The following is a 24,869-nucleotide window of genomic DNA, read 5'->3' on the forward strand; positions in this document are numbered from 1 at the left end:
ATCACTTTGTAAAAACAGATCAGCCATTCCTTATAAATGTCAACTGACCATAGGACTCAGCACTTCATTGGTATTTACCAAGAGAAGCAAAAGCTTCTGTCCACACAGAAACCTGTACACCGCTGTTCTAAGCTACTATTTTCATATGTCGAAAAAAACTGAAAACAACCCAAATGTCCAAAAACTGGCGAATAGAAAAACTGTGATGTAGCCTTACAGTGGAATACTACTCAGCAATGAAAAAGACTCAACGGCCAACAGGTTCAGCAAGAGCATGACTGCCCTGCAAAGCCCTTATTATGCTAAGTGAAAGAAAGACACAAGAGATTAAATAATTTATTATTTCACTTATATCACATTTCAGAAAAGGAAAATTATGCTGACGGAAAGCAGATCAATGGTTAGGGAGGAGGGGTAATTAATGACTTCAAAAGTGCAGAAGGGAAATTTTTAGATTGACAAAATACTCTATATTTTCGTAGTGTTGGTAGTTCCATGACCATAGCATCAAGGAGCGCCTGAGGCTCAGTCAGTTAAGTGTCTGACTCTTGGTTTCAGCTCAGGTCATGGTCTCAGGGTTCTGAGATCGAGCCCCTCATCAGGCTCCACACTCCGCGTGGAATCTGCTTGTCCCTCTCCCTCTGCTCTTCTACCCCCCCCCCCGGCTTGTTCTCTCTCTCTTTCTCTCCAATAAATAAATAAAATCTTTTTTTTAAAAAAACTCATCAAATTGGGGGCGCCTGGGTAGCTCAGTTGTTAAGCGTCTGCCTTCGGCTCAGGGCATGATCCCGGCGTTCCAGGATCGAGTCCCACATCGGGCTCCTCCACTGGGAGCCTGCTTCTTCCTCTCCCACTCCCCTGCTGTGTTCCCTCTCTCGCTGGCTGTCTCTCTATCACATAAATAAATAAAATCTTTAAAAAAAAAAAACTCATCAAATTGTACAGGTCGATTTTACTGTATGTACACTGTATTTCAACAAAACTAATTTTTTAAAAGAAGCAATTTATCTCAGAGATCCTTAGGTGACAATTACTAATATTTACATGATTCAGCTTATATGCACATTATTATAACACAACGTCCGTTATCATAATGTGAGGCCGAAGATGGAGATCAAAGCACAGTCGTTATGAAGATTGCATCAGAGGCTTAGAGAGGTCAGGGGTAGGACATGGGTCCAAAGGGTCTGACTTCAAGTCTCGTGAATTTCCTACCGATGTATTTGCACTGTCTGAGCGAGTCAACACTCCTTTCTATAGACTTATCTCAAGTGTTTCCTCCTCCCGTAAGTATTTCCTGACAACTCATACTCCATGAACTGACACTTGCACTCCACGCCCCCTCGCTCTGGACCAGGTTCACATGTGTCTCGCGACACGGCCTTGCACTGGTTTCCTACATTCCTTCTCTCTCCTAGGAGCTCACCCAGAGGAGAGATCCTTTCTCATCCACCTGAGTATTCATCCTTGCGGCAATAAAAACTGTTTGTGATATGACCCCACACCGATCAGAATGGCTAGTATCAAAAAGACAGGAAAGCAAGTGTTGGCAGGGATGTGGAGAAAAAGGAACCCTCATGCACCGTGGGTGGGAATGCAGACGGGGGCAGCCACCGTGGAAAATGGAGGTTCCTCAAAATATCAAAAATACAGCTACCCATGATCCAGTAATTCCACTACTGGGTATTTACCCAAAGGAAATAAAAACACTAATTCAAAAAGATACATGCACCCCTGTGTTTATTTCAGCATTATTTACAATAGCCGAGACATGGAAGCAGGCTAGGTGTCCACTGATAGATGAATGGATGAAGAAGGTGTGGTGCAGATACTGGGATATAACGGACTTTATACATACAGTGGTATATATATACTGGGATATAACGGACTTTATACATACAGTGGTATATATATACTGGGATATAACGGACTTTATACATACAGTGGTATATATATACTGGGATATAACGGACTTTATACATACAGTGGTATATATATACTGGGATATAACGGACTTTATACATACAGTGGTATATATATACTGGGATATAACGGACTTTATACATACAGTGGTATATATATACTGGGATATAACGGACTTTATACATACAGTGGTATATATATACTGGGATATAACGGACTTTATACATACAGTGGTATATATATACTGGGATATAATGCACAACTATGAAAAAGAGGGAAAGTCTGCCATTTGCAACAACACAGATGAACCTGGAGGGCATTATGCTATGTGAAATAAGACAGGGAAAGACAAATACTATATGATTTCACTTCTATGTGGAATGTACAAAACAAACAAACAATAATAGTAAGAAACAGACTCATAAATACAGAAGACAAATTAGTGGCTGCCAGAGGGAAGGGGAATGGGGAAGAATGGGCAAAATAGGTGAAGGGGATTATGAGGGACAACCTTCCGGTTATAAGACAAGTACGTCATCAGAATGAGAAGTACAGCACGGGGATACAGTCAATCATATTGTAGTGCTGTGTACAGTGACAGACCGTAGCGACGCTTACGGTAATGAGCATCTGTAACGTACGTAATTGTTGAATCATTATGTTGTACACCTGAAATTAATATCACATGTCAACTACACTTCGGTTAAAAATTTAAAAACCATTTGTGATATGAACTACTATACTATACGGAGGCATGTCAAAATCATAATCAGCACAGCCTTTTACAAGCCATTTTATGGAAGACAGAGAAATGTTTATCCCATAGCCCCTGTCACCTTAGCCCTCCGTGAAAGGAGCAGAGCGTTAGAATCTTAACTCGGTAAAGGCATTCTGGGGGCAGAGGGGGCACACAGAGGAGAGGCTTGGCTGACCTGTTCTCCAGTGATCAAACAGGATGCTGGAATATACCTGGGAATGGGGAGAAACGCCACGAGGGAGTGTTCTAGGGCACCAGCTCTTTCCCTGGACCGTTGGAGGGAAGCAGGACGCCACTGAGGGCAAGAATGAAATTCTGCAAAGCCGACCCTCACACTCATGCTCCCAGAGGCCAGACAGAATGAGCTGGATCTGAACATATCCCTCTGTTCTCTGCCAGCCAGGGCTGTGGGACATAGAGGCCTGATGGCAAGAACACTCCGCACGCCCGTCACCAGGGCTGCTGAGCTCCTCTCGCCCTGTGGGCAAGAGCCCATGATCCCCTAACCCAAACTTCAGGACAGCTTAGGAGAAGCCACCTCGGCCTGTCCTGAACATGACCTCTACCTTCCAAACCACATGTGACAAAGGCCAAGAGTCCATCTGAGCGGAGTGCTCTTTCAAGAGCTAGCAATGCCTCTGTAATCTTCAACTTCATTGATCCCCAAATGCGAAAAACCAACACCTTAAACTCAATGGAACAAATCACTCAAAGAGGAATCCCAAGAACCTGACAGACCGCTGGGGTACAAAAAGCTTTCCACCCCCAACTCACTGGTCTGCACCAAGACTAATCCTGTCTCATCTAAGAGACCCAAGCCACTGAGACACACCCTCAGCACCATCTCGGCCAGCCCCCCAATCTGGCCCACGACCAGACAAGAGAGAACATACCTTCTGTATACACATGAGGTGGTCTTAAAATCACAGAGCATTAGAACAGGAAAAGGACTTAGAGACCATCTAATCCACACTGCAGGTGGGGAAACTGAGGCTCAGAAGGAGCAGGTGGCTCCCCCAAAGACACCAGAGAAATAGCAGCAGAGCTCCGAGCTCCCAACCATGCTGTGCCTCTCCCTGGGCAGCTGGACACCATCGACCTCTTCCAATTCTCTAAGCCCAGGCTGGAATGCGGTAAAAGCCATACACCTAGTTTTAGGACTCAGAGCAATCAAGGGAGAGCCGATAAATCCTGATCTGGGGGGGGATCCTGCCGCTGATGTGTGATATCAGTTGTTGCACACCAGCTCAGGAGAACTTGATCTGCCAGCTCTGGATGCAGGGCAGCTCTTCTCCAGGACCCCTGCACTGCCCCCCACGGTCTGCTGACCGGGCAGATGAGAGTCACCATGACCCGCTGTACACTGATAAGACGAAGATCTTTTTCACCTCTTTGCAGTAGGCCAAACCCAACCACACCAACTGGATGAAGCTGACCCCTCTGCCCCCAGCTTTACCACTTTTCCCTTCTCTCCCTCTGCTCCAGCCACCCCAGTCTCTGCCCTTCTTCCCTAACATGTTGAACATGCTCCTACCACAGGACCTTTGCTCATGCTGCTCCCTCTCATTCCCTCACTTGCATAATATCTGTGCTCAAATATCACCTGCTCAGTGAGGTGGTCCTTGACTGTAATTGCTGTAATCCCATCCTTTTGTTTAAAACAGCACTTTTCACACTCAAACTCATGTGTGGCTATTTAAATTTAAAATTAACAAAACTGAAAACTCAGTTCCTGCTTTGACTAGCCACATTTCAAGCGCTTAAGAGCCACACATGGCTATTGGTTATCATGCTGGAGAGTGCAGACTTAGAACATTTCCATCATCACAGAAAGTTTAGTTGGATAGTACTGATTTGGAAACAAGCAGGTTATTATCTCTGAACTGGGATAAAGCAGTAAGTGGCTAGACGGAGGTCGAGACATGGGCAGGACAGGCACCAGAAAAGATTATGGTCCGGCAAATAGTCAAAAGAGGCAGTTAGGCAAAGCAATCAGCCCTGAGTTCGGGGGGGCGGGGGGAGGCCAAACAAACAAAAAAACCCCACAGGGCTAAAAGTCATTACGACTCGAAAAGGCACCTAGGGATTCATTTCGCTTGTTCTAATTACCATATACCTTTTTATTGAGGTATAATTAACATAGGATAAAAGGCACAGCTTTCAGCCATTTCACGTGATGAGTTCTGTCAGTGGTAACAGCCATTTAACCAAACCCAAAACAAAATGCAGAACATTTCCCTTACCCTGGAAGGTCCCTTTGCATCCCTTTTGCCGCCCCTGAAACCGCTTTCGGGGTGCAGTCACCAGAGAGTAATTTCGTCTATTCATGACTCTTATATAAACGGAGCCACGGCTTCCTTGTCAACATACTGCGCTGGGGACGCACCGTGTGCTGCAGGTACCAAGAGTGTTTTGTACTGTCGGTGTCTAGTGACTGCTTTCACAGCCCTCCCCGCAAAACTTTTTTTTTTTTTTTTAAATAATTCACTCTAAACGCCTCCTGTTGACACCAGGCTTTTTCATTTAGGTTCCCAAGGAGATGGGCGGTTGACAATGCCAAGAGCAGGTGAAGAAACAGGAAGCCGGCAGGGTCTGATCCCCTCCCCTGACACAGGAGACCATCTGCCGTCAAGAGAGCTGTACCAGCAGGTCAAAATACCAGCATAAAATGAGCACCGGTGGACAAACTGCTAGAACCATCTCTCCCAGCGGCCTCTGAAAAGGCCAGCCTGGTCACTGACCAAGATCTTGGCCGTCAGGATGGCACAACACAACCTTCCAACCCCCTCAACTTGCGAGGCTCAAACAAGTACACCTGCTCTCCCTTTGTGTTTTCCCAAAATCCAGATGTTGTAGCCCTGATCCCCACTGTGATGGCACTGAGGGCTGGGGCCTTTAGGAAGTGACTGGGCCCAGAGGGTGATGTCCCCGTGAGCGGGATCAGCACCATCTGTAAGCACCACACCCGCTGGCACCGAGCTCTCGGACTTGCCCGCATCCAGAATGGTGAGAAATAAAGGTTTGGGGACTATGCCACCCAGTCTATGATATTTTGTCACTGCGGCCACACACACTAAGACATCCCCCTTCCCTCCCGCCAGTATCCCTTACCCCAAAACAGAGGTGTGATGTCAGTTAACACCCGTCAGCCAAAGTCAGCTTCGGATGGATTCACACTGTCACGTAAAATGGACAACCCGTGTTTCTGGCCGATCACCAGCCGCCAGCAGTTTCTAACGCTGTAACACTGAATTTCTCCATCCTTCCTGTGACCACCCCCATTATTTCCACACAGCCTCCCCTCAAAGCATTTTTATCCATGGTGTTGCTCACAGGAAAACCTTTTGTGGAAATGATTTTTTTTTTTTTTTTGCAGTACCACTTGTCACCTCCTACTTTAAGCTTATTCCTTTATCATAAGTGATACCAGTAGTTGCAAAGTTGAGGTCACAGTGAACAGTGGCCAGTAGCACCAGACAGGGGCTATGTCTGTAAACCCAACTTGCCCATTCCCCCAAGACCAACACTTTCCCTTCTCATAAGATGTGTGACAGCACGTGGGGGACTAGGGAGGCGCACTTGCTTATGCTTGCAAAAAAAGGCGTCCTTTGCTTTCCTAATGAGGACAAATTTCAAATCATCCTGACACTACATGTGTTACAGAATTACCCAGGGAAATGCTAGTGCTGGCTGAATAATAAATGTGTATCGATTTACGGCCCCAGGTGAAATTAAAAGTCACTCTCATTCTCCGATCTTTTCATCACAACCCCTACCCACCCACGCTCCCAGCAGATGAGAAAAACTGGCAGATGTGGAGGAAATCACACCAAGCATGAGCCCTCGATTTCTCCCCGGTTATTAAATTACATCGACAAATTGCCACGGATTCACATTCAACGACTTCACAATTTTTAAATTAGCATCAGACCACTTTGACATCAGGAAGGTCAAGATTGGCGTTCAGACCCTAAAGCAAGCGGCCAGGAGGCTCTGAGCCAGTGGACTTGGGGTCACTGCTGGGACTCAGGGACAGACTGGAGGGCGCTGGTCCCTTGTGGATTTCTGGCCAGACTGGTCGACCTGACCACCGAGGCCCTGTGGCCTTGTGAAGGGAGCAGGTGCCCGGCTCCACGGGCGCCACAGAGCTCAAAGCACCAGGGTCACGAGGTGCTGTGGAGGAGGGCAAGACGGCATCAACTGACGCACTGTGACAGCCTCAGGGACAAGAGGGCGCTTTCAAGTGCTTGGCTGCCATGCCAAGATGCAGCCCGGCTTCTGTCACGTGAGGCATCGGTCTGACAGCCGTTTTCTGCTGCGAGAGAGGAAAGCAAGGCTCACAGGGGGACATGCACTCTAACCCCGGAACACTGACTGCCACGGGACTGGAGATGAGCCCTGCTGGCTGGACGCACACGCCTTTCTCCCCCGGTAACCACGGGACACTGAAAGGAAGCGACACCTCCAGGGTTCCCTAAAACGTGAACAAAGCACGACAACCCCTCCGCTAACCCCTCATGACACAGAGGCGCTGCGGCCCGGGGACAGCTCTGTTCCGCGAAGGGGTAGGATTTTCGGGCTGCCTGCTTCTCTCCCTCTGCTGGTACTAAGAACACGCCAGTGAACAGCACGCCATCACCCCTGGATCAAACTAGAGAGTTCCTTACAGAACAGGCATAACAAGACAAGCATTCTACCGCTGATGCCCATTAGAGACGAGGCTCTTTTCCAAAGCCTTAATGAACAATTTCATCTTATTTTAAACAGAAGCATTTCAAGATTCCTGCTGGGTAGAAATTATGACCACAAACGGAAGGGCTAAGTAACCCCCCTCGGGTCAGGTCACGCAGCTGGTCAGGGACGTAGAAGGTATTCAAACCCCTCAGCCGTCTGACCTAAACTCTCCCACGCTTCACACCGAGGAACCTGTGGCCACTCTTCCTCTGAAGTGGCCTGAAGGCCCTGACTCTCAATTTTGATTCAGCAAAAGAAAAAGAACAAATAATTCACAATATTAAGAACACTGCTCTACATATCTGACAACGCCTCAGAAGTCAGAAGAGATACCCAATCAAGACGCTGGAGTATCTTGTTCTGTAAGGCCCACTACGTGGTAACACAGGGTTTTTGTTTTGTTTTGTTCTGTTTTGTTTTTTGAAGCAGGAACCCGCAAGGACAAAGAAAACAAGAACAACAGCCACAAAACTGTGTGAGCTGGGAAAGGGCACAGAAGAGCTTCACCTGCCTGAAAGGTGCAAAAACTAGTGGAATCTTAGGGGCAGAGGGTTAAGTCGAGAAGCTGCGCGTCAGAACCCCCGAAGGCTGAGGAATCAATGCCACGAGGCACTCCTGGAAGAGGAGCGAAAGAGGGAAAACTGAAAGGAGGAGGATTAAGTGACAATGCCCCTCCCCCGCTGTCCAAAGCGTGCTGATGCTGTTCCCTACCACGCAAGCAGGCCTCTTCACTGCAGAGAGCCAAACAAAGCGTCTCTGCACTGCGCACGCGGCTGCAGCTGAAGCCAGGTCACTGCGGTGAGAAGAGAGGAGAGGGGAGTTTACCCACTACCCTGCAAAACTGACTAACCCAGAAGAAGAGAAAAATGTCTTAAAGTGCATAAAATAAAATACACAGACTTATAAAAGAAACGGATTATATTAGCATGCACCTACTAAGATATAAAAAAACTATGCTTTAATAAGTGCTTCTAAATGAATGCATTAAATAGCAAAATGGCAGATTGGTTAAGAACAGTAATACAGCGATAAGCACAAAAAATATTTAAGGAATCTGCCAAAACCGATCTTGGGCAATACCTGATTCTCACTGGTGACAAAGTTACAAGGACTCTAATATCACCAACTGTAGCTTCTTGCCTGATTTTATGATGGAACAAGAGGTGAAGTTTCAGATTAAGGTTAAATGATAATAAAGACAGGATTTCTTTCCAATTAAAGTTCCTAGATACTCTAAATATCATCTAAATACCAACCCAAAAACTAGGTTAAAAACTCCTGTCCTAGCATTAAGATCATATCTGAAAGTCTCACCCACACACAATTATAAATATATTTTTCTCAAATATTATCAGACAGCCAATAATCACCAGACTTCGGGGAAGCCAGAACACTGAGGGCAAATGGAAGATCTTATAAGCTTCCAGAGAGGGACAAAAGGACTTTAAAAAACAACACTTTCCATCCAGGCAAACTACCAAATAAAGTGTGAGGGCAGAATAGCAACATTTTCAGACATTTAAAGTCTCAAAAAAAATTTGCCTTCTTCATATGTGTTCTTAGAAAACTACATCAAGATGTGCTCCTTCAAAACAGTGGAGTAAACCATGAAAGACAACAACATGGGATCCAGTCAGATACAATCCAAGAGAAAAATAAAAGGAATCCCCAGGATTACAATGAATGAGATCTCAAGATGACAACTGAGGAGCAGACCTACAGTGTGCACATACGTGTGTGTGTGTGTGTGTGTGTGTGACTTATATTCCATTTTCATTTTATCAGTATCAGGGGACACACAATGTAATGCAGGAAAGAAAAAAACAAATCATACAAGACTACAAGGCTCCACTATGAATAGCATTTACCATCATCATCATCATGCTGAATATTGATATAATCAAAATACCAATGCAAACACGCTGGGAGGCAACCAGGCCGTGGGGGATGGTTAAAGAGCCGACCAGAGAAGGAAGCCAAGAGATCACGCCTGTAACTGACAAAGCCAGAAGCAGCAACATATGCATGTTACTAAGGCACTTGGAGGCTGAAAGTTACAAATGGCTGCCTCTAGAGTGGGGGTAATTTTTTATAATGACTCTTGTAGAATAACAGGCCATTTAAATCATAAACATGCATGACTTGGATAAAAATCGAAACTCAACATAAAGGAAATACTTCAGGGCAGTAATCTCTGAGTACATTAGTCAGCGGACAAGAACCAGTAGGAGACCAGGAGTAAGAGATGCACTGCAAGGAACTGACTTGTGTGACCATGGGGGGCTGGCCAGCCGAGGGCGAGGTCCGTGGGGCCTGCCGCCAGGAAGAGCGGGCTGGGACGCAGAGCACAAGTTGCTCTCCGCGGGTAGAACTTCTTCCTGGGGGAAGCCTCCGCTCCGCTCTTCAGGGCTTTCAACGGACTGGATCAAGCCCACTCTTGATTAGTGAGGGTCATCTCCTTCACTGAAAATCAGCTGATGACAGATGCTAATCACCTCCACGACATTCCTTCCAGCAACACTAGGTAAGTGTTTGACTGACGAGCAGGAGAGACAGCCTCGCCGTTGCCCGAGAAACCTGTCGTGACACCGGGTAACACGCGTACGCTCCCGGCCCACTCTGTGTGGCGGTTGCCCTGAGAGCCCGCACTTGTGCTTCAGTCGCTGGAGAAACTGAATTGCTTCTCACACTGATAAATAACGGCTCCATCAGAGGTCCTGATCTGGCAGAGCACAGGTGAGGCCAGAATCTCAAAGCTGCCCAGCACCGAAAAGATACAATGTGTGGGACACACTTCTATGCATGAACTATGTTTGCCAGCGCTGTCCATAAACGACTATTTTGTCTCTTAGTCTGAAAACACAACAGGGAAAAAAAAAATACCAACAGCAAAAACTAAAAAGGAAAAATAAAAAAACATAAAACTCACTCACCCGCCCCCAAAAACCAAGTGTGAACAAAATAGCAGGAACTACCAAAGATGAGAGCTTACTGCAGTAGAAAGCAAATCAACATGGCCCACAATATCAGCTGCAGGTTTCCTGAGAAAATGAACGAATGAACTTTCGGTTCGCCAGACGAAGAGACAGAGCACCAGAGCACAAATAAGCATCGGCAATGAAACAGGGCACGTAAGTACGGATGGATCCAAGATTTTAAAAAATCTTATGCAAATAATATAAGCAACTTTAACGAGGTAAATTCGAAAGCCTAGGTAAAATGGGCAATTTCTAGAAAAACAACTTTTGAAAATTGTTTCAAAACTAGAACTATAAAAATGAGACAGCAGGGGGAAAAAATCAGTAATAGTGGTGATAATTATAATAGAAGTAAAAAACACCAGTTTGTTACAAAGAGGAGAAGAATTGCCAAAAACAAAGTGCTGAACACTTTTTAAAGTGCTTTTTATGTGCATTAACTGGGCTGATCCTTGCAACTCTGTGCGGTAGGTACTAATGTTATGTTATTACACGTATTTTACAGAGGAAAACTGGAGCCAAAGAGGAGAGCTAACTTGTCCACGTGTCACAGCTAATTCACCGAGGCCGTCTGGCTCTAGAGTTCACTATCTTAACAGAGAACACACTTTACTGCCTCTCCAAAAGGCAACAGGCTCAATTTTGCAGGGAAGTTCTAAAACTGAAAGGAACCAATAATCCCTACATTATTACCAGTATTTCAGGGCACAGAAGAAGAACAGAAAATCTAACGTAACTACGTAACAGAACGTAACTCATTGTATGTGGTGCCCGACGACAGGTGCTTTAGACTAAAGTCGCTTATGAGCATAGAGGCAAAAATCCTAAATGGAATAGTAAGTGAAAAGAAGCAATTAATGAAAAGAGTAACACTTTCTGGCCAAAAAGGGTTTATTCCAAGAATTCAAGGATGCCTCAATATTACAATAATTCAAAATATTAACCTCTTAAAAGAAAAGAAACTATCTCAGTATGTACAGAAATAGTACTCAAAAGTCAGAATTTATTTGTGATTTAAAAAAAAAATGCCTCCTAGCAAACAAGAAATTGAATCATCACTCCAAAATCAGCAGCCAACTGTTCAATATTGTATTGAAGACCTTGGTAATAAATAAGGAAAAAAAGGGGAAATATCAGAATCGGAGAGGAGAGACCAATGGCCATTATATATAATATATCCGAAATAATCAACTGACAAAACACAACAAAAATCAGCAAGGCTATAGGTTAACAAGATTATCCAAATATCATTAGTTTTATGCAGTAATAATAAAGAAAATGATATATTAACCCTTAAAATAGCAACAAAGCTCACAAAATATAAAGGAATAACCTTAATCAAAATGTATCAAATCCTCATGGAGAGCAAACTTTCACTGCAGGACATGAAGACTTTACGGAGAAAGATGAAATGGAAGGGAGGATTCCTTATTGGGTTGTTGATCTTAGTATTATCAAACTGTTCTTTGTATATTCTGGATAGAGTCTTTTGTCTGATCGGTAAGTGTTGTCCGTGCTGTCTTGTCTTGGGGTCTTGGAAGAGCAAAGGTTTTTGCTTTTGATAAACTCCAGTTGTCAATGATTTTTATTTTAATGGCTCATGCTTTTCATGGCATAGCTAAGAAATTTTGCCTATCCCACGATTGCAAAGATTTCCTTTGTTTTCTTTTAGAAGTTTCAGAGTTTTTGATTTTACATTGAGGTTTATGATCCATTTTGAGTTAACTTTTGTATAATGGCTGATGCCTACTTTTGTCCAGACGGCTGTCCGGTTGCTCCCCCACCATTTATTGGCAAAACTTTTCTTCCCTCCACTGAACTGCCCCAACACCTTTGTCGAAAACCAGTTAACCAGATAAGCGTGGATCTATTTTTGGACTCTCTATTCTCCTTGAACTCATTCAAGCCAGCAATAATCCATTTCGTCAGGGCTTAGTTTCTTCTGTTTAGAAGCCTGTAGGTCCCTGGCTGTAGGATGAATGAAGAGATCAATCCTCCTGAGGTAATGGAATTATTCCGTCTGAGGTAACAAGACTGGGACACCACTGATGTCTGACACCGTGAACTTCTGCCTTTCTTTGTGCAGTGCTGAGGAGATGTTGGCAGAAGAGATGTCGAGGACCTCGAATGTGTGTGATTTTCTTAAAGTATTTGATAATACAAATCCCAAATAAAAGTTAAAGTCATGCTTGCAAGGATGTCATATTGGAGATGAATCTCTCTACTGCCGATGGTGGATCCAGAAATTATAGATAATTGCACAGGAAGGAACAGTATCCCTGAAGGCACTTCCTAAAAGCCTGAACTTCCAGAACTAAAGGTCCACCAACTTCCTTAGAAACTTCTTTGGTCCAACAATATCAGCCAACATTTACTCAATAGTTATATGTTAAGCATATCACTTACATCTTTTTATTATGTTTTCTTAACAATCTTACAAAGGAAGTGCCATTATTATTTCCACTTTAAAAACAAAAACACTGAGGCAGAGAAAGGATAAACTACCTACCCAGAATGCTCTAGTGAGAAAGTGGCAGAGTTGGGATCTGTGATCCTGACTCCAGCTCCCACATCCTTAGCCACAAGACTACACTCACTCATGACTGAGGGAACCTTTTGAAACTCACTCCTGTGGATGAGGAACCTGCCTCAGGTGACCTGAGGCTGACGAGCTGGCAGGTGGGCAGCATCTGTGTGAAGCCACTCACCTGGCCCTGTTAAACCCTTACTGCTGGCCCCACTTTTCTCCCTCATTTCCTTCCGTTCAACATTTCTTGCCTCAAAAGGGACACCTCAAAGAATGGACTTGAAAGACTACCGGGGCAGGCTGAGGGGAGGCAGGGTTTGAAACTGAGGCAACAGGAAGAATGGGAAGGAGGGATGAGTGTCTTCAGAGAGAGAGCTTTCAGGAGCTCTAGAAGCTAAAGGTAGGGAGGAAGGGCTAGAAAGAAAATTCCTGGGTAGAAAGTGCAGGCAGGGAGTGACTAAAGATGCCAGGAGGAGAAGGAATGAGTGTAGAAATGAGATTTCCAAGGAGGTGGGCAAAAGGAGGGAGCTCAAAGGGCTAAGTTTGGGAAGGGAGAAGCTCTGAGAGAGAGGGAAAGATGAAAAGAAACTGAAAACAGAAGTGTGGGAAGGAGACTGGCCAACATGGCTCCATCCTCTGCATCAGACAGAGACTCCCTGAGAGCATAATGAGCGGCTTAAGAACATAGAAAGAACTCCTACCAGCCCAAGCTATGGTGTGGTGCTGAATGGTAAACACTTCGCAGTAATTATAGATAGTTGCACAAGGAGGAGCCTACAGCATTACCCAACCTGAGCTGGGAACAGATCAAATCCTACAAATCAAAAGCCCACAAGCCCAAGAATCAGTCACTTCTGCAAGTAGGAAGATCCTTGGGGAAAGTTCTTGGCTGTGACCTTGCAAGTACAATTCTAAATATCCTTTACAAGAGTCGTAGCTCTAATTTTGTTCTTGTGAGTGAAATCCCATCTGAGGCTCCTGCAGGAACACCAGTGACCTCCTCAGAGCCAGCCCAACCTTCAAGCGTGGCAGACACCCAGCAACACTTGTTGAACCAATACACCAACGAAAGAAGATGGCCGCCACGCCAGGAGCCACCTTCACATTCAGCAAGGACTGGAAAGGAAATAGAGCAAGAAAATAAGCAACTGAGAGGGGTTCCCTTTTATTGCTAGAAGCTCCTTCGTTCTGGTGGGTGGGCTGGCATCTGAGGCAGGAACTTAGAGAGATGGTCAAGGGGAGGCTTGAAGAACAGCCTTGCTAGTCAAGGGAGAATCAAAATTATACCAAGCAATCATTTCTGACCTACAACACAAAGTTATTTTTCCCTTCCTCTGCCTCCTTCTCCTTTGCATTCTTCTCTCTCAATTCATTCCTCCTACCCAGAGATACTGGTGTACACAGGAAACAGAGATGAGAGAGGGAGAGAGAGAGAGAAAGGAACAGGCTCCTGCTGCCACTGCTGTGCCTATAACAGCCTCCTCCTCCCGTGCCTCACCCCTACCCCCTTCCCTGCTAGAACCTGCCTTGCCAATTCCCACTCTTCCATCAGATGTTATGTGGAGGGTCTCCTCCTCTGAGAAGGCCCCAGGACACCTCCTCCACCTCCAGGCTTGATATGGAAGTGTTCTCTGTGTTCTCATGTGATTGTCTTTATCACAGCCCTTATCACCATAAACTGAATGTATCAGCTGATGGGGCTTTCCCCAACTGTGAGCTCCCTGGGAGCAACGGCCAGCTCCTATGAGAAGTCAAGGGCTTTGCAGGGCAACGAGAAAACTCTAGCCACTAGTGCTACTTGACTTTGAATCCCCAGTGCCTAGACAGAGGGTCTAGGGATTAGTAGACGTTCACATGGTACCAATTATTATTATCAGCATATGGCCATATACTATTTATTGCCAATCTGTAGTTATTATTTTAATTACAACTGTAATCACTATTTCTGCCACATGACCACTGAAGGAGGTTGGACGCAGACACTGGCTGAGAGTTCCAGGTGAAGAAGTCTTAGTCTACTACAGGCAGGAGAAGCTAATGAGCTGGTCTGACTGAACAGGTCACTGACAGGAAGCTCATGGACAAGAATGGGACTTCTATGGCCTTGGTATCAGAACCAAAATCATGACCCTCTTTTGTAAAGCACGACAGCTTATAGAACATTTCCTCATTCATGACATCGTTTGACTGTCAGTCTCTGTGGTAGAGTAGGCGGCCTGACACCCATTTACACAGCAGGAGCTCTTGCTGAGGGAGGAACCATGATTTGCTACCAGTCACACATCCGGTGCGTGGGGAGGTAGCGTTGGAGGGCCAGGTCTTCCAACAGCATGTTGACTGTTCTCCCAAAGACTGTCCCAAGACCGACTAAAGCCACTGGAAGCCCGAAGAGAACACTGCCAGGTCCGCCAGCCAGAGGGGAGAGCAGAGCCAAGTAAAAGGGATGAGTGGCCCGTCTGAAATGACCTCAGGCCACCACTTGGGGGGACATCGATCAGCGATTCAGAAACACCAAAATTCAGAATGTTAAGGGCAGCAGCACTGTCTTTTAACGATTGTTATTTTAAATAAACGGCTCATTTGATCCTTATCCTAAACCTCTGACAGAAGTATTAGCTCCATCTTACATATGAGGAAGCGCAGGGTGAGGTAGGCTAAGCGACTTGCCTGTGCTGGTCTCGTGGGTGAGAAGAGGCAGAGAGGGGACCCAGCCTCCAACAGGTCAGCCTGCCGCATCCACGTACCTCCCGCCATGTCCAGCAGCTTCCCTAAAGCGCTTCCTTCTATGTGATTCCACGCATCCCATGACTCCCCTCATCCCACACTTGTCCCGCTGCATTCTCCATTGCTTCTTGGTTACTCTGCCTGTGGCGCTTTCAAGAGACAAATAACTTGCACAGAGAATGGTAAGGGATGGAGGTAGCAGGAGTAGCCAGACAGGCCAAGGATGGGACCCGCTAGGGCCCTGGATATCCCCTCTAGGACAGCCCTGGCAACGGCCCCTCTGAGTGTGAGAACCCAGGAGGGCCAGACCTCAGAAGCCAAAGAACAACAGGACCATATAAGCCCAAGAGCACCGGCAGCCGAGACAGCCCTGGACTAGGAGACACGGGTTCAAAGCTAGGCTCTGCCAGCAGCCAGCTGACCACCCCAGGAAGACACTTCAACTTCAGAGCCCCCACGTCCCACTGGAAGGAGACACATGCCACCTGTCCCTTCTTACCTAAGCAGCGTGTGGCAGGGGTGAAAAGAGGAAGAGGATGATGTTTTTCAAACCAACCCAGAGACATAAGGCAACCACTACACTTGAGGCACTGCCCACTCTCCCCGACTTCTAGAACTACCGTTCATACAGAGGTTCCAAGAAAGCTCTTTTGGGAATGGATTCATTAAGGATCTGACGCGCTCACGTGCAGGTTGTGGGGAGCAGACCTCCACCACTTAGTCATGAAGCCCTTGCAGCAGACGGCACGGATTCCATGCTGGGGCCCCAGGGAGCAGCTGGCCTGGCTTCTCCAGCACGAGGCCCAGGGCCCGGCGACACCGCCATGGCTCAGAGTCACCATACTTCGCAGCTGGGAAATTCCAAACTGCAGAGCTTTCTTATTCAAAGCTTACACATTTTTGCAATTATTCTCACTCCGGAAGGGTGCAGCTACATTAAAAAGAAAGCCACCAGGGATGCCTGGGTGGCTCAGTCAGTTAAGCGTCTCTGTTCAATTTAGGTCATGATCTCGGGGTCCTGGGATCGAGTCCCCTGTTGGGCTCCCCACTCAGTGGGGAGCCTGCTTCTCCCTCTGCCTGCCACTCCCCCTGCTTGTGCACGCATGCACTCTCTAACAAGTAAATGAATAAAATCGTAAAAAAAAAAAAAAAAAAAAAAGGAAGGGAGGGAGGGAGGGGGGAGGGAGAAGACCACCAGGAAAGAGGCCTGGGGTCAGTAAAATGCTGCTTCTGACAAACCCACAGTAAAAAAACAACCTGATAGAAATCATACCTAAAACGGCAGCCCTGCTTCCACAGCTCGGCTACTGTAAATAACGCTGCAACAGGCAGAGGCGCATATACCCTTGCGGGTTCGTGTCTCAGCATCCTTTGGGTGAATACCCAGTGGTGTGATTACTGGACGGTAGGGAAGCTCTATTTTTAACTTTTTGAGGAACCTCCATACTCTTTTCCACAGTGGCTGCACCAGTCTGCATTCCCACCAACAGTGCACGAGGGCTCCTGCAAGCGTCCAGTGACTGCTGAATGGATAAAGCGGCCGTGGCATATACATACAATGGACTATGACTCAGGCATCAGGAAGAATGAAATCTCGCCATGTGCAATGACATGGATGTCAGGAGAGAACATAATGCTAAGTGAAATAAGTCCGAGAAAGACAAATACCATATGAATTCACTCATGTGTAGAATTTAAGAAACAAAACAGATGGACAAAGGAAAAAAAGAGACAAACCAGGAAACAGATTCTTAACTCTAGAGAACACACTAATGGTTACCAGAGGGGAGGCGGGTGCAGGGACGGGTATCATAGGTGATGGGGATTAAGGGGTGCACTTGTGATGACCACAGGGTGATGTATGGAATCGTTGAATCACTACATTGCGCACCTGAAATTAACATAACAATATATTGTAACTACACTGGAATAAATTTTTTAAAAAGGGCAGTTCTACAGTTGAGGGCAAGGTTAAGGCTGTAACTCGGACCTAAAATCATGCCACCGCGGCCCTGAAGACCAGTCTCCCTGCTTTCAACCGCCACAGGCATACTTTATTTGACCTACACGAAACTGCCTACCCACTCCCAAGCAGGGTTTTCAAAATGTTTGGTGAGTTGCCAATTTATTTCACATTAAACAGAGGCTTCCACTCTCTCTTGAAAACCGGGAAGCTTTGCCAGCCCTGGGTCCTCAGCCCTGCGCAGCAAGTCTGCCTGGCACCACTAGAGGGCAGGCCTTTCCTCCAGGCACACGCTTGCCACAGAAACTGGATGCACTCAAGCTTCTCCCGCTTTCCGACTGGCTTCTGTGAGCCACTGATGACGCCCCCTAATTCAGATGTGGACAAACGCTGGTGCTGAATGACCACAGGCCAGGGACCAGGGTCTGGCTATGGCCTGCGGGCCTCCCCAGACTTCCAGAGCAGAGAGGGGGAAGTCAAAGACTCGGGACGGAATCACTGTCGGCTACCACTTGGCAGCCTTTACCGGGCCCCCATGTGCCACGCAGTTGATTAGAAGGCCTGCTGTCTGGAGACGGGAACTCACATGCCTTTGTCATCTTTCCATAATGCTGAAGACGGAAAACAAAACAATAAAACCACCTTATTCTTTTCAGAGTTCTGAGGAGATGACCATCAATGCGTCTGATTCTTAAATCCCACACCAGGACTGATAAAAGATGCAGCGGGCATGAGTTCTCCGAGGACAGGGCCAGGCTGGGGTAAACTCATAGAGCTCTTTGCCCTCTCAGAACCCCACATGGGACAGGGCATCGGACATTGTTATCCTGCTGTGGCATTTCAGTTGGTGAGCTGCTTCCCTCAGGAACGTGTGCACCACAGGATGGGAGACTTCCCAGGCAAAAATGGTTCCACTATCAAGAGAAAGACAACGAGGGCCCCTGCAAAGGCCCATGAGCGCAGCTGTGCTCACTTCTTAGAGTGGAGGCATAGTTCCATCCCCTGTAAAACCCAAAGGCATTATCTGACCGACATCTCAATGAATCATACTTAATGCTAAGATTCAGGTTCTGAGAGAATGGAACACAGGACAGCAAGTCTGATGGAGGAAAAGGATGGAGAAGTCCAGGATCCCAGGCCAGAGTGAGATCACTGGGGTGAGGAGATGAGAGTGAGGCATCACAATCCTGAGACTAAGAACACAGAGTAGTCAACAGTACTACCCCCCTCAGCTAGCTCTGCCTCCGACACGGACTGAAACCTCACTGTCGCCGAGATATTAGAGAATAATCTTCTGGCCGGCTGTGATGACAAATAGCGGAGACCCTGGTGAGTTACTAAAGGACCGGCTCCGACCTCAATTTCAGTTGGGGGAGGGGTGGCAACTGAAAGCAGCCACTTCTGTACCTCTCCTACATGCAGTGTCAAGTCCCACTTCATTTTATTCTTCCCCATAAATACACACAAAACCACGCCCCAGAAAGGATTAACGTCTATTTCCTAAAAGTGAAGTGAAAGGTCTAAGAATTTAGGCCTGGTATAAGACGGTGCATGTAGCCAAATTCAAATCAAATCACATCCTCAGAGAAGAGCCCATATTTTTGCATTTAAATCACTACGCAACTTGTATATAGAGAATGATTATAACGGCAGCATGAAGATAACCTGATAGGAGACACTAAAGTCCTTTTTTTCCCCTGGCATTCCTAAGAGGAGAGGGGAAAAAAAAAAAAGAATCAGAGTGCAGGTAATAGCTCTCACCCAAAGAACAAAGCAGTCAAAAACACACTTTAATATGAAATTGTGTCCTCCGGTTTCTGCGACCAAATGTCAGTTCTGCCAGAAAATCCAACGTGAATGGATTTATGCAAGACGCAAAAGTAATTATTATCACAATAATCATTGACTAGACAAAAAACAACAGATGCAAAGAGCACAGATTGGATCACTCTGGTATATAAAAACATCCCGTTTCTTTTCACATAAAAGACGTCTTGCTTTAAAAATAGTCAAGAGATCTAAGGAGAGAAACACAGAACCCAGAACCTAGTACCACCTCAAATATGTGACGTTTTTCCTCTTCCCCAGGGCTTCACTCTACCAAGTCATTCACACGCTGCAGTGAGTTCTTCTGGACTCCTAAAATGCTGTATATTCTCTCCCCACCTGCCCAACTTGCCCCAGTAAATCCTTCGTGAGAGATAACATAGAAGGCTGGTACCTCCAGGAAAAACTGTTAAGGAAAAAGAAGGACCTTACCACTTCTGGGAGCAGCCTAGTTGAGAGGTCATGGATGGCTTTGACCACTATACATATGGATGACAGAAGGAATATCACCCCCAAGATGACACAGGCTCTGCAAAGAAACAAAACATTGAGAATCTCAACTGGGAGAAGTCCACTCCTCTCACTTACACAATAATACAACCCAAGGTACTGGTACCCAACCATAATTCGCCACATGCCCACGATGACCACCCCCAGTCTCGGAACTGATACTGAATCATCTCTAGGATCTCAGGCTAATTTATCAGCAAAACCAACCCCGTGGGAAAAGGGCTCACCATCCTACATAATCTCAGAGCATCCCATGAATGCTGGCATGGGACGAATTTCAAGGACGTAAAATCCAACCCTTCCGCCTGACAACACAATATGCCGGTTCACCTCCAGCTGGAGGGTTCAGAGTTTAACAGCAAAGAATAAAGGCTCTGGCCTGAGACATCTGAAGCTCTACCATTTAACATGCTTGATTTTGGTCATGCTACTGAGCTTCTTTTAGCTTCACCTGTCAAATAGGAATAATATTTCCCACCTGAAGATGAAATGAGCATTTAAAAAAAAAAAAAAACAAACCCATTAATGTTAGCCTAAACAAAGGAAAAGAAAAGTCCACTCTGGATGTCTCTTTCTGATATAATGTGATAGACACCACTGTATTTTCCCAAAGATAAAAAGGAAGAATGATTTGGTTAACAACAAAAGATGGAGTGTTTATGCCAAGAGGAAGTCAGTCTCTAAAAAGAAAGAAGAGGGAAGGAAGAATGAGTTCAACGGAGACATCAGCACAGGTGGAGGCAGGAGGAAAACCGGAGCACGCACAGCCAGGTGCGGGGCGGGGCCTGGTAGGAGGTCTGGGGGAGCGCAGGACGTAGGAGGTTTCTCTGGCAAACCGGACACAGCAATTTGCAGGAGAAGCAAAGATGAAAAATCAAAGTAAACACGAGGAAATGATGATAGTAATACAGGAGTCAAAACACCAAATGAAAACAAAAATAGAGAAAAAATGAACGACAATTAGCTCTAGGTCATTCCCATCCCAACCTGATGTCCCCACCACTTGGCAACCTCCCCAGCCCTTTTCTCTCAGCTATCAAATAAAACCATTTTTCACTGTCCATCTTGGATTCCATTCTCTGGATTAAGAGAACAGCCCAAAATCGCCCACGTAACATTGAAGTAACACCTACATAGTTAGAATCCTAATGAGCCCATGGACAGACATGATCCCCCAAACCTCAAAGTCAGAAATAAGTGGGTAAATAAGGCTGCTTGGAGCCCACTCAGTAGGCTCCTAATGTACACTCAAGTTGTAGGTTTTATTCTTTCAAAGACAGAAAGAAGGGATCATTGTAGATTAGTGCATAACACAAAATACAGGATTGTAGGAAAAGTCATGAATGGGCTGGGGAATCTTGGTACAGACGTGAGCAAAAGAGGACCTGGCCCTATGCATCAAAATGGGTGATCCGCCATGGGTGCCACACATCCCCAGAACGAGCCTGGGTTGGGGGAAACACAGACTCAAGGAGGAGAAAAGGTAATTCAGGCAGTAAGTATCACTGATCCAGTGGCAGGAGGGAAGAATGCTGACATGAGGCACTGAGCCTGGGGCTGCTAACCCCGGGCCTGGCAGGGCTATGGGGCAAAAGGGGCTGCAGCCAGGAGGGGCATCATGAGGGAACGAGGTCCATCTACTGGAGGCTCTTTAGTGACGAGATAAGTGAACAAAGCTGAGAAATCCTGGGGATCGGGGGATCAATGCTCCCGAGGCACTGGCCCCCAAGACCCAGCTGTGCCCATGGGGAAGCAAGCTAGGGGCCACTGTGACCAGCACTTGAAATCACCATTCCTACCTGCACACTGGGGTGGGGGGAGGTCTCCAGGATAGGTCTCCAATGTACACTGAGCTTTTCTCCACTCAAAAAATTCCTGAGTGTCTACCAGAGACTCTCTCTCATGTACTCTTTCAGATAAAGTCAGCCGCCAACTCCGTGCTTCTCCACCCAAGGGCCTCTTGCACTCACCTGGGAAGTGTTTTTGAACAACTGCCCAGGGACCACTCCAGTTCAACTGTATCAGAATCTTGGTAAGCAAACCGAAGCATCTGAATTTGCTTCAAAACTCCCAGGCAATTCCCAGAGGCACTGGGGTTGAGAGCCCTGCACCTGGACCCAGGTGGGGCCTTGCCCTCAGGGAGCTTCCACGGTGGTGTAGAAAGCCACACTCCCTGGACAGAAGGCAAGGCGGGAGCGGTCATCACAGCTGGGGAGGCTGATGGTCCCTATGAGATGTGTACTGTAATTTTTTTTTTAATGAGCAGCTTTCTCTCTTTGAGACACAAGTAGGGCAGGCACCACTTGGGTGCTAGACCTTCTACAGAAAATTTATGACAACATCCTCAGGAAGTCTTCATCTCCATACTTCTCTGGGGGTGGGGGAAGAAACAAATGTCTGGGCTTCTTGCTGACAGGTAACAGGGATGCTGCAAGAACCCGTTTTCTCCAGACCACTGCAGAAACACCACTACAATGCACAAAAGTGGATGGGAATCTTGTTTACATTTCTTAAGGAGACAAATATAAAGGATGCAATAGTCTCCTTACATACTATCTTGCCTGTATATCTTGAATCAAAATTACACTACAAATCCCTTAAGGGCAAGAACCATATTTTTAGATCTCGGCACCTACACGAGCACGTAGCAGGTGTCCCACGTGCACCTGTGGAGTAGATGCAGTTGCTAACTGCTGAAGTAATTACTAGATAATTTCTAAGTGTTCCCCCATGGAGTGTAAGGGGCATCAACCACTCCCCAGTGCGGATGGGCGGGGGAAGGACACTCCTAATACTTTAGCCAAAATGCCTGTTAAATAGCCCACCTTCTAAAACCACTCTGAAATATAACCAGAATCAAAAGAAATTAATGGTTTGGTTTATTAAAGTTGAATTTTACCAAAGTATAATCGTATTTTCTTCACAAATATACCTGTGAATAGGCTCAAAAATGTTTTAAAGCCCCGTTTTCATCTTCTTTTAAATGTGCCGCAAATTCAAAAACCATCGTCGCCCTTCCTTCAACCCTGCTGGGAGCTGGCGTGTCAAAGCTGCTCCCAAGCCTAACCCGGCTATTATTAGCAGAGGGTGTGATGCTATTTTTTAACATTTTATTAATAATATATTGTGTTTACACAGCAGCTTTGTCCTCAGGCGCTCAGTTCCGCACAGCAGTGCTAAATGCCCCGGCGGCCACTCACCAGATCGGAGTTTCTGTTTTTCTGCTATTTTTCAGGCTGGGAAGGCAAGAGGTGTGTTCCATAACCACAAGTGATCAAAATGGGAAAGTCGAGGATGAGGAGGCTTGCCCAAGGTCACCCAAGGAGTCTGAAGTCCACGCAGAAATACAGCCTGGTCACCTGACTCGCCCCAGCGGCCGGCCCCGTCAACCCCCTGGCCGCTCAAAGACCCTTGGTACCCGCATCACGTCCTCACAGCTCCACGGCCCTGGGGCTGCGGCGGCCTCCAAGGTGCATGCAAGACTTGGGTTGGGAGCCAACTCTACGAATATGGCTGCTTCTGCAGCGGTGTGCTGCTTCCTGGGTTGGGAGGAAGCAGACTGGGGAGCGGTGGAAGATCACTGCGCCATCAGCACGTCATGTGGCCTTCACCAGGGGAGGCCGGCCTGGCAGGTAAAGGGCAATGTGCCCGTGGGCCTGACAGCACTGGGCAGCCAGGTCACTGGAATGAATGCAGATTCCTTCTCCCTCCTGCCCAAACCCCAGAGGAGAAAGACACTGAGTCGGAAAGAGGCAAATGCAGTGCCTCCGTCAACATAATCCCCCAAATGAGCACAACCTGAAGTTGAATTTAAACTCCCATAGGACCACTGGTTGTCAAAGAACGGTCCACGGAACAACAGCGTCAGCATCACCTGGGAACTTGTTAGAACAGCACATTTTTTAGTCCCGAATCTGCTGAATCAGAAACGCTGGGGAGGGGGCCCAGCAATCTGTGTGTTAATAAGCCCTTCCGGTGTTTCTAATGCGCGGTCAAGACAGAGCCCATATTATAATAGTTTTCCCCAAGACACATTTAATGTCTGAAAGACAACTAGTAAAATGTAGAGGAATGATTAAAGCCACTGGCCATCTCTTTTCCTTCTGCTAAAGGCTACAGATTACTAAATGTGCACAGCATTGTAATTCTATGAATAACCTTGCAGTAGACATAAATATTTTTTTGCTTCTGAAATTATAAGGGCAAAACCTACTGACAGATACGCTTATATCCCAAATGATGTCAGGTTGAAAGTTTGGTCCTTTGTCAATGGTAGGTTAGAAGGCCTGTGGTTCACATTAATAAAGCATGAGTCTTCTACCAGTTCTTATTTTCCATCAGATCCAAACAGCCTAACAGGAGAAGTTTTGTCTTGTCATCCCCGAATATACAAAAGACCTAAAACACAGTAGCCCTGGTAATTAATCACTTCAGTCCACGGCTTAAAGTGTCAATGTTTTATTTCTCATCTTTCATCCTGGTGCCCAAAGCGCCTGTAATCTGGGCTACCGTTCAAAGTAAAGTAACGAAAAATAAGGCAGTCAGGTGATGAGCACAAACACGGTACTTCGGGACGCACAACCTCCGGCGTTATTTTACTCCAGCTAGGTTCTCTCTCCCTTCATGTGCTCTGCCATTTTAAATAAAGCCACAAAGTCATTTGGAGGCAGGATAAAGGGAAGGAGAAAGTGAGCAATGAATGCTTAGGAGCCATTTCTCATTCTCTGTAATGCCCACGCCAAACATTTTATTCAAGACTGCCATCTTCTCCTTCCCTGGATTCTCCGAAGCTCGACCCCACCTCCTTTCGCACACACATTCCCATCTCTCTTCTCTACCTTCATCCTCATCCATCGGCTGCACGGTGAACAGGTTGTGGTGTGAATGGTTCCCCGGCCAGAGCTCTCCAGACAAGCGGTCCACACC

General features: G+C 46.4%; 1 protein-coding gene across 1 annotated transcript in view; it reads right to left on the reverse strand.

Moving 5' to 3' along the window:
• TMEM163 (transmembrane protein 163) overlaps positions 1-24,869 on the reverse strand; it is a 220,546-nt gene that overhangs the window by 21,589 nt on the left and 174,088 nt on the right. The window contains exon 5 of the mRNA XM_045783199.2: positions 19,866-19,962. Within this exon, the coding sequence (XP_045639155.2) occupies positions 19,866-19,962 (97 nt within the window). The remainder of the gene's footprint in view (positions 1-19,865; positions 19,963-24,869) is intronic.

This window comes from Ursus americanus, chromosome 1, assembly GCF_024610735.1.
Source record: "Ursus americanus isolate L20-20 chromosome 1, mUrsAme1.1.p, whole genome shotgun sequence".
NCBI lineage: Eukaryota > Metazoa > Chordata > Mammalia > Carnivora > Ursidae > Ursus > Ursus americanus.